General features: G+C 39.3%; 1 protein-coding gene across 3 annotated transcripts in view; it reads left to right on the forward strand.

The window, feature by feature from the left end:
• Positions 1 to 12217, forward strand: part of TMEM207 (transmembrane protein 207) — a 51690-nt gene that overhangs the window by 33183 nt on the left and 6290 nt on the right. For all 3 annotated transcript variants that reach the window (XM_042460757.1, XM_042460759.1, XM_042460758.1), the window contains exon 4: positions 11897 to 11937. In XM_042460757.1, coding sequence (XP_042316691.1) covers positions 11897 to 11937 — 41 coding nt within the window. The remainder of the gene's footprint in view (positions 1 to 11896; positions 11938 to 12217) is intronic.

The following is a 12217-nucleotide window of genomic DNA, read 5'->3' on the forward strand; positions in this document are numbered from 1 at the left end:
TTCAGCTTGTTACCCCTGGTGGTTCATATAAATTTTGGAATCCAGATAACCCTTAGATGACCCTGTGCCAGACTCCAAGCCTGTCCTCCAATATGGGAGCAAGGCGATTAAGAAGTCATGTAACACATCTCATAGAGGAGTTCTCACAATTAACATCTTAGAAGGTCTGGGATAGTCGACATGAAGGATTATCTTCAGCCAGAGGAGAGCAAATGTTGGCGTTCAGCTGGAGCAATCACCCCCCTCCTCAAATCTGTTGTCCAAACAACTTAAGTCAGGTATGTATATTATACAGACCCAGACATCCAGGTGAAAGAAAGCAATTTAACACCTTTGTTCCAATCACTAAAGACTCTCTGCGCTCATGGCCACTCAGGCCATATTGGCCTGATAAAAAGTGTTCCCCACTTTTGCTGTATGCACGCGCCATTTTGCAAGGTCCTACTTACTCCACGTCAGTTCCAGACCTTGTTTTGGTAGCCGGCATTTCTGCTCAAGACCCAGGTTTGCGGAGCATAGCTGTGGCTACTGTCCATCACCACTGCCATTCGCTTCCGGAGGGGAATCTACATTCTGGTGAAGCACTCACCTGTAGTAACGCCTGTCAAATCTGTGTTTCCTATTTTCCAACCCTAATTTTTCACTGAGTCCTGAGTTTGGTTTGGTGTGAGTGTAATGCGCAAGACGCATTGTGTTTTTCCCCTATTTCCAATTAAAGTATGACATTCTAGTTATTAATATCACGTCTCAGCTTTATTTATTGGGATCCCCTGGTCTCCTACGTCCGGTATGACAAATAGGGAGACGATCTCGGAGTGGCTCTTGTAGCCAGCCCCTCGTGCAATATTTCGGGAACTAATAACATCATAATGAAAATTCCCCTAACGGACCCTTGGCTGACCATTCAGATACGCACCCCCCAATTTATGGAATATGAAGGCCAAGGGAATCCTCAGAGGTGGTATTTTCCAATGTCCTTCCTCTGGAAATATGACCTATATAGCACCAGGTATTTAGTTGGCGGTTCTCCCATCACAAGTCCTAACTAAACCTGACACTGCGTAGTTTTCCAAGAACAGATGGGTATGTGGTAATCTTATACAGGATTATAATCATTTTAGCTTGGCATGTCCTTCTCACTTGTTCAAACGACTTTCAGCTCCTGTATGTGGATTACTTTACACTTTTCACAAACCAATTTGCTAGGAACCAAGAGAGAAAAGATGATATTTTATTTTTCTGATATGATTAGATTATATGAGGTTGCAACTGATCGCAAAATGAAGAATAGATGCCAAACAAAAGTACTGTTATTGGAATATGCTGAGCTTAACTGAAAAGACACTTACGCGTATTTTTAACATTACCCATTCTAGCTTATACTTTGTCCATTTTTCTCTGTTTGTGGGGCCATAAATTATTTATCTAACGACCTCTCAAGGCGGAAGACTCTCTCCTTTTTCTTTTTTCTCCGCCCCCCCTCCCCCAGAAAATGCATCATGGCTTGAAAAAATGAAAAGATTTTATGATCTTGCTACGTATGTCCCGCCCACCCACCCCCCCTTTCTTTCTCACTTGCCACTACGATGCTAAACCCAACGTTTTTATTCGCAATCTGGCAATGTATGCATGCCCCATTAACTATTACTTACTAGTACTTATTGTTCTTCATTTGTTATAACTATTTTGTATACGTGCTGTCCCAGATTGTGTTTATGATGAGGAGAAAGAAACAATTAAACTGTAAAGAGAGAAACGTTGTATGTAAATGAAAAAAAGCTATGGGGGAAATTAAAACAAATATTTTTGTCTGGCAAACCAGAACAGAGTTCTGTGACACTAAGAATCTCTTAGCATGAAAATTTATTCCCAGCAGAAAAAGGCTGGAAACATTGTTTGGTTCAAGGCTGAATGGCTGCTTGTCACTTGTGGAGATTGCGAGTGTAATGGTTGTGGTTGGTGCCATTGCACAGACCCTTGTGTGCATTGTGACATGGATAGGGCATTGTAACATAGATGCCACATGGCACATTTGGTCATGAACTCAGTTGGCACATGTGGTGTCTCATTGTTGATTGTTGGTGATAGTGCCACACTCAGCAACAAGCATTGTGTAGCACAATTAACACATAGCTCACTCATGTCAGATGGTTTTACACTACACAACCCAAATGAGGGAATCTCAGCCAGAGAGCCCAGACCACACAAAAACAACTAAATAATAATAATAATAATAATAATAATAATAAAATAAAATAATGTTTATTTTTGATAATTTTATATTTTAATAAACATTTGACAAATGGTAAATTATTGAAAATGAAGACAATGCCAAAGAACACACAATGCTGGAAGTGTGAAAAGGAATTTGGTGCGTACTATAAGAGTGGGTGGAATTGCAAATAGAGCTCAGAAATATTGGATAGATGATCCACAGTCAAATGAAGAAAAATCTTTAGCTGTTAAAGGTCAATGCAGACCCCGAGTTGATATATGTGAAAATATAAGAGAGAAAACAGAAAATAGAAAGTAAATGACTGTAAAATCTTGTTTTTAACATGATAGGTAGCCTAAAGGACATTATAATGAAAGTATTGGAAAAGTACAGAACTACATGAATTGGAAGATTGGAAACTAAATTTATACAAATACTATGAAAGTGAACAAATTAACTTGTTTGATATTAGAAAATCAATAACTGAAGTTTAAGTCAGATTGGAAACTATTGAAATGTGACTATATTCAAAAGGAAAAAGAATAAAAAATATGGTATAGTGTGATTGCTTTAAGAATAGAGAAAATAAAGCTAAGAATATATTAAATGTCACAAGATTATAGATCTAAAAATATAGGAAGTATGGATCTAGAAATGATAGAAATACAGAAAAATAGAATAAATAGTATTTGGATAGTGTAGATCTCGAAGGCTGAAAGTTGATTGGAATGTGTAAATAGATATGGAGTAAGGAAATGTAGTAAAATAAAGATGAGTACAGATTAGTTTTAGAGATCAAGGCAGAATAAACCAAAAAAAGTTCAGGAAGGACAAGAAAAGTATATAATATATGATGTTGTTTTTTTTTTTTTTTTTTTTAGATTTTTTGTTATGTGTTTGTTTTGTATGTATATTGGTGTGTGCAAAGTTTTGTTTTGTGGTTGGAAAATTGTTGTATGTAGCCTTTATCAATAAAATTTCAATTATATTGATATAAAATAATTATTTATTAAAACGAGTTTTTTTCTTAAAAAAAAAACCCAACTATATATAAGCCCTCTGTCATGGCCATCCCGTGCTGTCTGTCTATTCTTATCTTCCTGAGCAGCATGAATGTTTGACTATGGATCTCTGGAGAGACAGAGTTCAATTTCCCAGCTCAGCATGAAACCCGGCTGGGGGTGAACTTGGGCAATTCAAACACTCTCTCAACACTCAGAGGAAGCAAATGATAAACCTCCTCTGACCAAATCTTGGTTGTCTTAGAGTTTTGCCATTAAGTTGGAAATGACTTGATGGACACAGAACAACAGCAACAACAAGGAGAAGCAGTGGGGTGTAGTGGTTTGAAGTATTGGTCTATGACTGTGCAAAGCTGGATTCAAATGCTTGTGCTTGGCCATGTAAACCTACTGGGTTTGGTGACTTGGGCAAGTCACACTCTCCGCTTCAGACTCAGAGAAGACAGTTGATTAGAAATGGCCAAACAATCTAGGTTAAAGCAGTTTTAAGCAAAGCAGTATGCCCCATGCCTTTAATGCCTCTTTTAAAGTTGTATGTAGCTAACACCCTCCAGATTCCCTACCATGCTGATATGGGTAGAGCAACTGAAGCAACCACTCGTGAGGTGCTGGCTCCATTGACGTCTTCCGATTCCGACTCTGGACAACAGAATCATGTTCCAAAAACCTTGGAAGGCCCTTGTTTTTTTTTGTTATCACCATCCCTGGAATTGGGCCACTAGAGTCATTTCTCCCAACCTTAATTACCGAAAAACCTCTCTCTAATGTAACCTATTAGACCAACCTACCGACCTCTCGCTCCAATGTATTTTAGCCACAATTAAGCAAAGGAGAAGAATAATGAAGTTTAGAGAGTGTAAGAGAAGCCCATGCTTCCACTGGCTGCATGACTGTCTCTTTTTTCAGCAAAGGTTGGCCCCTCTGTTTAGAAAACACTCCAAGAGAGGAGATTCCAGGGAGTGGAATCTGCCATCAGGAAGTTCTTCTTTCCTAATGTTTAAAAAGAATCTCTTTTCTTGCAAGCTTGAATTCATTGCATTAATTGCTTCTTGCAGCTTTGAATTCATTGCTTCATTCAGGCAAGTGTTGGCCGTCTTGTTTAGAAAACCTCCAAAGAAGGAGAGTCCAGGGAGTGGAATCGTGCCATCAGGAAGTTTCTCTTCCTAATGTGTAAAAATAGAATCTCTTTTCTTTGCAGCTTGAATTCATAATGGCAAAAGCTTGTCTACATATCCTCAAAAATATGCATTCCCTTCAAATATTGTAAATGTGGCTATCATATAGCACCTGCTTAATCGTCTTCTTCCTCCTAGGGCTCAACATACCCACCAATCCCTAAGCAAGCTTTTAGACCACATGTGGGCTTTAGTGGTTTCCAGACCATCCCATCATGTTTTGGTTGGCCATGCCCTTGGACATAGGCCCAGCTTGAACCACATGTTCTTGTTGCTTGGAATCACAGATCTTCCCAGGTTGAAACGATGGAGTTTGGCCCTAGTTGGGATCACTACTGGAGAAGCACAAGGGACCAGTGTCTATGTTGTACAATTTTTCTTCTAATGATCTAATGTCCTGAGAAATATGGCACAAGAATTATATTCTTCATGGACAGAAACTTTTTTCTGTGCAAACCACCCCGCCCTCCAAAACCCTCCCCTCCCTGTTTTGTCTGTGCAAAAAAATTCTATTCTTGCATAGAAAAAAAAAATTCTTTTGGGAGGTCTCGGTGTGGGGCTTTCAGGGGCAACGGATTGTGATGTCGAGGAACATTCATGTGTGCCACACTAATATACCCACCACAATGTTATGCAAGTATGCAAGAGGCGGTTTGAGCTTGCCCTATATGCCATTAGTTAGGGGAGCAAAAAACCCAGATGGAGGATGCAAGTTTTTCTAGTTTTTCTTCGGGAGGAGACCTTGGTGTGTTTTTTGACAACTGTCAAGAATTACAATCCCCACATGGGTGATACTGAAGGTGCTGAGTTCCACTATAATTCGTCCCCCAGTATCAATGATGTAACTTCTGAGATCTGATGCCACATGCAAAAACGTGCAAGGTGGAGAGATGGATGCCAGTTTTGAGGTCATATCAGAGGCATCATTAGGGGGTGCGGGGTTGGAGTGCGGGACCACATAACGAGTGGACATGCTAAAAGGAGGGAAGTAACACCATTGCTGCTCCAAAACATCTGCCTGTTGGTAGAAAATGGGGCTTGTGCCTAACTCCTGTAAAATGCTTAGAACTCAGTGGAAGAGAAAACTTGAATGGAGCAAAGGCTCAGTGGAAGGAGTAAGGAGATGCCCTCATGTGGTGTGTGTTTATTTGAATTTTTTATTTTTTTCTGTTTTATTAAAAATTTTTCTCTAAAAATGTACCGATCACGACTTAACCAATTATGTTCACTTTTAAAAAAAACCAACTGAAACTATGTACATTGTAGCCCGAAAAATCCACAAAAAACTATGTACATTGTAGGACTGTGCACATGCCATTGGTAATTTAAAAAGGATATTTTTTTTATTTTGTCCGGTTTTGGTTTTATGTCACAACCATTACTAGTCAGTGATATTTTTTTTTTTTTTTTTTTTTTTTTTTTTTAGGGGAATGTATGATATACTAGCTAGTAACATTAGTACAAAAAGCATTGTATGGGGTGCGATGGAAGGAGGTCAATAGGAAGAGATGGTGATACCATGAGTCACTGCACCAGGTGAATGCCATACCCTGAGTGATGCCTCATGAGCCCTGCATTGCAATGTCTTCTTGGCAGTATATGGGAACTGAATTTCCAGAATCATATAGTAAGGCCAGCACCATAGTATAGAAAGTAAGTGGATTGTGTGCAGTTTCTTGTGCTGTGTGTGGGCTTGGACCAACCATTCTGAGAAAAACACAAGTACTTTCTTTCCAGTGAATTATATCAGCAGTGGCTGATTGATGAACCTGTCACTTTTAATCTCCATTTTCAGCTACCATCAGTTATGAAGTTCAGAGCTTCTGGTGCTGTGGTATATCTGGTGAGTACGGGATTATGTATATTTTTTTTCCTGGAGAAAATCGATTAAATGAAAGATGGTTTTCTAAGATAGAACACCCAGAGAGGCTCCCTCTCCTACTTCATTAGACAACATTTCCACCCCCACAACTATGGATCTGAGCTAAGTGAAAGTGTGTGGTCTGGGTCTGCCTTATCAAAAGAAGATGGAATCTTTATTCTGGCAAAGCTGTGGCGTCAAAAGGGTTGCCAAAAGTGGTCTCCGCAAGGTGATAGGACCCCCCAGTGAACCCACTTTTGTAGGGCCCCCCGCAAAGCCTCCCCATCACATCTTTTTAAAAATTTTTTAGCATGAATTGTTGGGCACACTGTTTGGCAACAATTTTTTTTTGCCACCAAAATTTTGCCTCCAGATCTCTCAGATAGAGCCCTTCGCAAATGGCATGAAAAAACATAAATGAATCCCCTTAAAAGCATCTTCTCAGAATGTTTTCTTTCTTGTCTCTACATTTCCCTCGCCATTCGTAGTCCATCTCAAATGGCAACAGGAAAGTAAACCAATGTTTACTACGTTACTTACGACTTACTGATTTGTACTTACTACACTTACTCTTCGAACCTTTTGAGAGTGACTACAGAAGAAAATGTGATGGTAATAATGAAAAAATGTGATGACGAATGATGTATTGATGACTATGACAATGATGGGGGTGATGACGTACGCGATGACAACGATATGATGATAACGATGACAATTGAGGCGGGTATCTGCACTGCAGTTAGTTACAGTTTGACACCAGTTTAGCTGTCATGGCTCTGTATTGCTTTGGAATTCTTTCCTGGGATTTGTCATTCAGTGAGCTATTTAGCCTTTTCTGTCAGAGATGCTCTGATGCCACAAACAAAAAATACAAATCCATGTTTCCAGTAGGGATTGAGGGGCGACATGAACAGTTAAAGTGGTGTACAAACTGCATTAATTTCTGTTGAGTGTGGCAGCACACCTTAGTAGTCCCGTACCATTTTAATGTTGAGCAGATAGCGGTACGTTGTGATGAAGGGAGGCTTATTAGGGCTCGACATTTTAAACCAGCCTCCCGCCTCCCAGTCTGGAGCTGGGAATGCAGGATGGATGGCAGGGATTATCTCACACTAAATCAAACACTCAAACTGGCTGAATCATTTGGGGGCCCGCCATCAGCCCAGGGTCCAAAGTCCATAGGCGTCCAACAGCACTTTTTAAGAACTTTGCCAGTTTCTATAAAGGTGGCTGTTGCGGAGTGGCGGCTGTGGACATGGGTTGATGGCGACCAGCGGTTCAGATTGATTTAGGGTGTTGCAATAATCCACACCTGCCATCGCACATGTCGGCTCCATGCCAGAAGGTATGCGGGGAGGCCAGTTTAAAATGCTGAGCGATAAGCTCCTACAATTGTAATTGTTTCCGTGTCATTGCACCATTGCATCATGAATCCTGGCCTTTGGGGAAAAAGGTGGAATTGGAAATAATAAAAATAATAGATGATGGAATGATGATGGAAAAAAATAGTCCATCAAGATTGAATTACCAAAAAACCAAAAACCTCTTCCAGATCTGAGCCGGATGAGAGCATATCCGCCCTACTAGAAATCCTAGACTGTACTTGTGAGTAAAAAAAAATATCAAGAGGGTTACGAAGTGAGAAGAGGAAAAAAAAAGGGGGGACCAATTTATTGTTAATCTCCCCTTGGCATAGACCCATTGAATCCATGGAATTTAACCTAGTTTGTTGATTTCAACATTCAACCCGGGTTGCCTATAACTGCGGACTTATACTAGGACGGATTCAGGCCCATGCACTCCATGTCCGCCTCTGTCATGTTGCTAGATTGCGTGATTCAATGTCAAGCATACCCTTGGAGGTCTGCGAAGCTGGACACATGTCCAGCGGACGGCGGGACCAAAAGTAAACTGTTGAGTAAAATACTGAAACGGAATACTGATTACCACTTTGTCATAGTTTGCAACTGTTGTTGCAAAGTCATAAGATATGAGAGGGAAAATGTTGAATATTTACCCTTTCAAAAATATTTAACACTGGAGAATATTTGCCATTAGAGTTTAAAGAACTCTCCACTCTGTACTTAAAGATTTGAGTTTTTGTGAAGAATCTTCTGCATTAATTCACTCAAGCAGGAAATTCCGTCAAGCTCAGGATGTTGGGGACTAACATTTAGCAGCGACATAATGCAGAAATCCTTTAAACTGGGACTGTTTCTGTACATTTCAAAAAATGCTATCCTCATGATTAAGGTTTGTGCAGAAAATGAGTTAATTGAGTGGCTCTGCACTGAGCTTCTGGAATTATATTTATGAGTACAGGGGTACCCCGGGTTACGAATTTAATTCGTTCCACCGCCGCTTTCGTAACCCGAAAGGCTTTCGCAAGCCGAAAACCCATAGGCGCTAATGGGGAAAAGCCGCGATTTGGTGCGAAAAAGCGCCGAAAAGCACCAAAATTTCTTTCGTAACCCGAAATAACCTTCGTAACCCGGAACAGTTTTTTTCAATTGATTTTTTTCGTAACCCGGAAATTTCGTAAGGCGGCGCATTCGTATCCCGGGGTACCACTGTATCTGTAAAGGCCAAGGAATCCTCAGAGGTGGTTTTTCCAATTTCTTCCTCTGAAATATACCCTATATAGCACCATGTATTTATTGGCGGTCTCCCATCCAAGTCCTAACTAAACCTGACCCTGCTTAGTTTCCAAGACCAGATGGGATCGGGTATCTTATACAGGACTATAATCCATTTTCTTGGCATGTCCTTCTCACTTGTTCAACGACTTCCAGCTCCTTAGGTATTACTTACACTTTTCCAAACAATTTCTAGGAACCAAGAGAGAAAATGATATATTTTACTTTCTGATAGGACATTAATAAGGTTGCACTGACTCCAAAATGAAGAATAGATGCCAAACAAAAGTTACTTTATTGAATATGAGATTATGAAAATACATTATATTTTTAAATTACATTCTAGCTTTACTTTTCCATTTTCTCTGTTTTGGGCCATAATATATTTATAACGCCCTCAAGGCAGGAACTCTCCTTTTTCTTTTTCTCCCCCCCCCCCTCCCCAGAAATGCATCATGGCTGAAAATGAATGATCTTTCTACTTATTCCCCCACCCACCCCTTTCTTTCTCACTTGCCACTAATGCTACCCAAGTTTTATTCTGCAATCTGCAATGATTCATGCCCCATTAATATTACTTTATTTTTCTTCATTTGTTATAACTATTTTTGTACAGTGCTTCCCAGATTGGTTTATGCTGAGAAAGAAACAATTAAACTGTAAAGAGAGAAAACATTGTAAATGAAAAAAAAGCATGGGGAAATTAAAACAAATATTTTTGTCTGGCAAACCAGACAGAGTCTTGACACTAGAATCCTCTTAGCATGAAAATTTATTCCCCAGCAGAAAAGCTGGACATTTTTGTCTGAGGCTGAATAGCTGCTTTCACTTTGAGATTGCGAGTGTATGGTTGTGGTGCCATTGCACAGACCTTTGTGCATTGTGCATGGATGGGCATTGTACGTAGATCCACATGCACATTTGGTCATGAACTCAGTTGCACATGTGGTGTCTCATTTCCATTGTGTGATATTGCCACTCAGCACAAGCATTGTGTAGCACAATTAACACATAGCTCCCTCTGCAGAGGTTTACATTACACGACCCAAATGAGGAATCTCAGCCAGAGAGCCCAGACCACACAAACACAACAGGATGGGACCTTTTAAAAATAATAATAATAATAATAATAATAATAATAATAATAATAATGTTTATTTTATTAATTTTATTAATAAACATTTGACAACATGTAAATTATTGAAAATGAAAAACAATGCCAAAAACACATGCTGGAAGTGTGAAAAGGAATTTGGTGCTTACTATCAGAGTTGGTGGAATTGCAAAAGAGCTCAGAAATATTGGAATATGATCCACAGTCAAATGAAGAAAATCTTTACCTTTAAAGGTCATGCAGTCCCTGAGTTGTATATGTTAAATATAAGAGAGAACACAGAAATAGAAAGTAAATACTGTAAAATCTTGTTTTACATGATAGTAGCCTAAAGGACATTACAGTGTTACCCCGGGATACGAATGCGCCGCCTTACGAAATTTCCGGGTTACGAAAAAATCCAATTGAAAAAACTGTTCCGGGTTACGAAGGTTATTTCGGGTTACGAAAGAAATTTTGGTGCTTTTCGGCGCTTTTTCGCACCAAATTGCGGCTTTTCCCCATTAGCGCCTATGGGTTTTCGGCTTGCGAAAGCCTTTCGGGTTACGAAAGCGGCGACGGAACGAATTATTTTCGTAACCCGGGGTAACACTGTATATGCAAAGTATTGGAAAAGTACAGAACTACATGAATTGGAAGATTGGAAACTAAATTTATACAAATACTATGAAGTGAACAAATTAACTTGTTTAATAAGAAATCAATAACTGAGTTTAAGTCAGATTGGAAACTATGAATTGACTATATTCAAAAGGAAAAAGATAAAAAATATGTATAGTGCTTTAGAATAGAGAAAATTAAAGCTAAGAATATATTAAATGTCACAAGATTATAGATCTAAAAATATAGGAATATGGATCTAGAAATATAGAAATACAGAAAAATAGAAAATATTATTTGGATTTATATCTCGAAGGCTGAAAGTTGATGATGGTAAACTAGATATGGAGTAAGAAATGAGTAAAATAAAGATAGTACAGATATATTTTATAGATTAGGCAGAATAACCAAAAAGTTCAGGAAGGACAAGAAGTATATAAATATGGTTTTTTTTAGATTTTTGTTATTGTTTTGTTTTGTATGTATATATGGGTTTCAAAGTTTTGTTTTGAGTTGTTTGTTGTATGTAGCCTTTATCAATAAAAATTCATTTATTTATAAAATAATTTTTATTAAAACAAAAAATAAAATAATATTATATCCCTCTGTCTGGCCATCCGTCTGTCTGTCTATCTTATCTCTGAGCCAGCATGAATGTTTGACTATGACTCTGGAGAACAGAGTTCAATTCCCAGCTCAGCCATGAAACCCGCTGGGGTGACCTTGGGCAATTCACACTCTCTCAACCTCAGAGGAAGCAATGATAAACCTCCTCTGACCAAATCTTGCTTGTCTTAGAGTTGCCATAAGTTGGAAATGACTTGATGGACACAACAACAACAACAACAACAAGGAGAGCCAGTGGGGTGTAGTGGTTTGAGTATTGGTCTATGACTGTGCAAAGCTGGATTCAAATCTTGGCTTGGCCATGTAAACCTACTGGGTGACCTTGGGCAAGTCACACTCTCTCAGCCTCAGAGAAGACAGTTGATTAGATGGCCAAACAATCTAGGTTAAAGCAGTTTAGCAAAGCAGTATCCCATGCCTTTAATGCCTCTTTTTAAAAGTTTGTACTAACACCCAGATTCCCTACCATGCTGATATGGGAGACACTAGCAACCACTCGTGAGGTGCTCCATTGACTCTTCCGACTCTGGACAACAGAATCATGTCCCAAACCTTGGAAGGCTTTTTTTTTTGTTATCACCATCCTGGAATTGGGCCACTAGTCATTTCTCACCTTAATTACCGAACCTCTCTCCATGTATTTTAGCCAGCAAGTTCAGCAGGAGAAGAATATGAAGCTTTAGAGAGGTAAGCCCATCTTCCACTGCTGCATGACTTCTCTTTTTTCAGCAAGGTTGGCCTCTGTTTAGAAACCTCCAAAGAAGGAGATTCCAGGGAGTGGAATCTTGCCATCAGGAAGTTCTTCCTAATGTTTTCTCTTTTCTTGCAGCTTGAATTCATTGCTTCATGTCCTGTTCTCTGAGGCAGCAGAAAACAAGCTTGATACATCCTCAAATATAGCATCCCTTCAAATATTTAAATGTGGCTATCATATCACCTCTTAACCGTCTCTCCTCCAGGCTCAACA

This window comes from Sceloporus undulatus, chromosome 3, assembly GCF_019175285.1.
Source record: "Sceloporus undulatus isolate JIND9_A2432 ecotype Alabama chromosome 3, SceUnd_v1.1, whole genome shotgun sequence".
NCBI lineage: Eukaryota > Metazoa > Chordata > Lepidosauria > Squamata > Phrynosomatidae > Sceloporus > Sceloporus undulatus.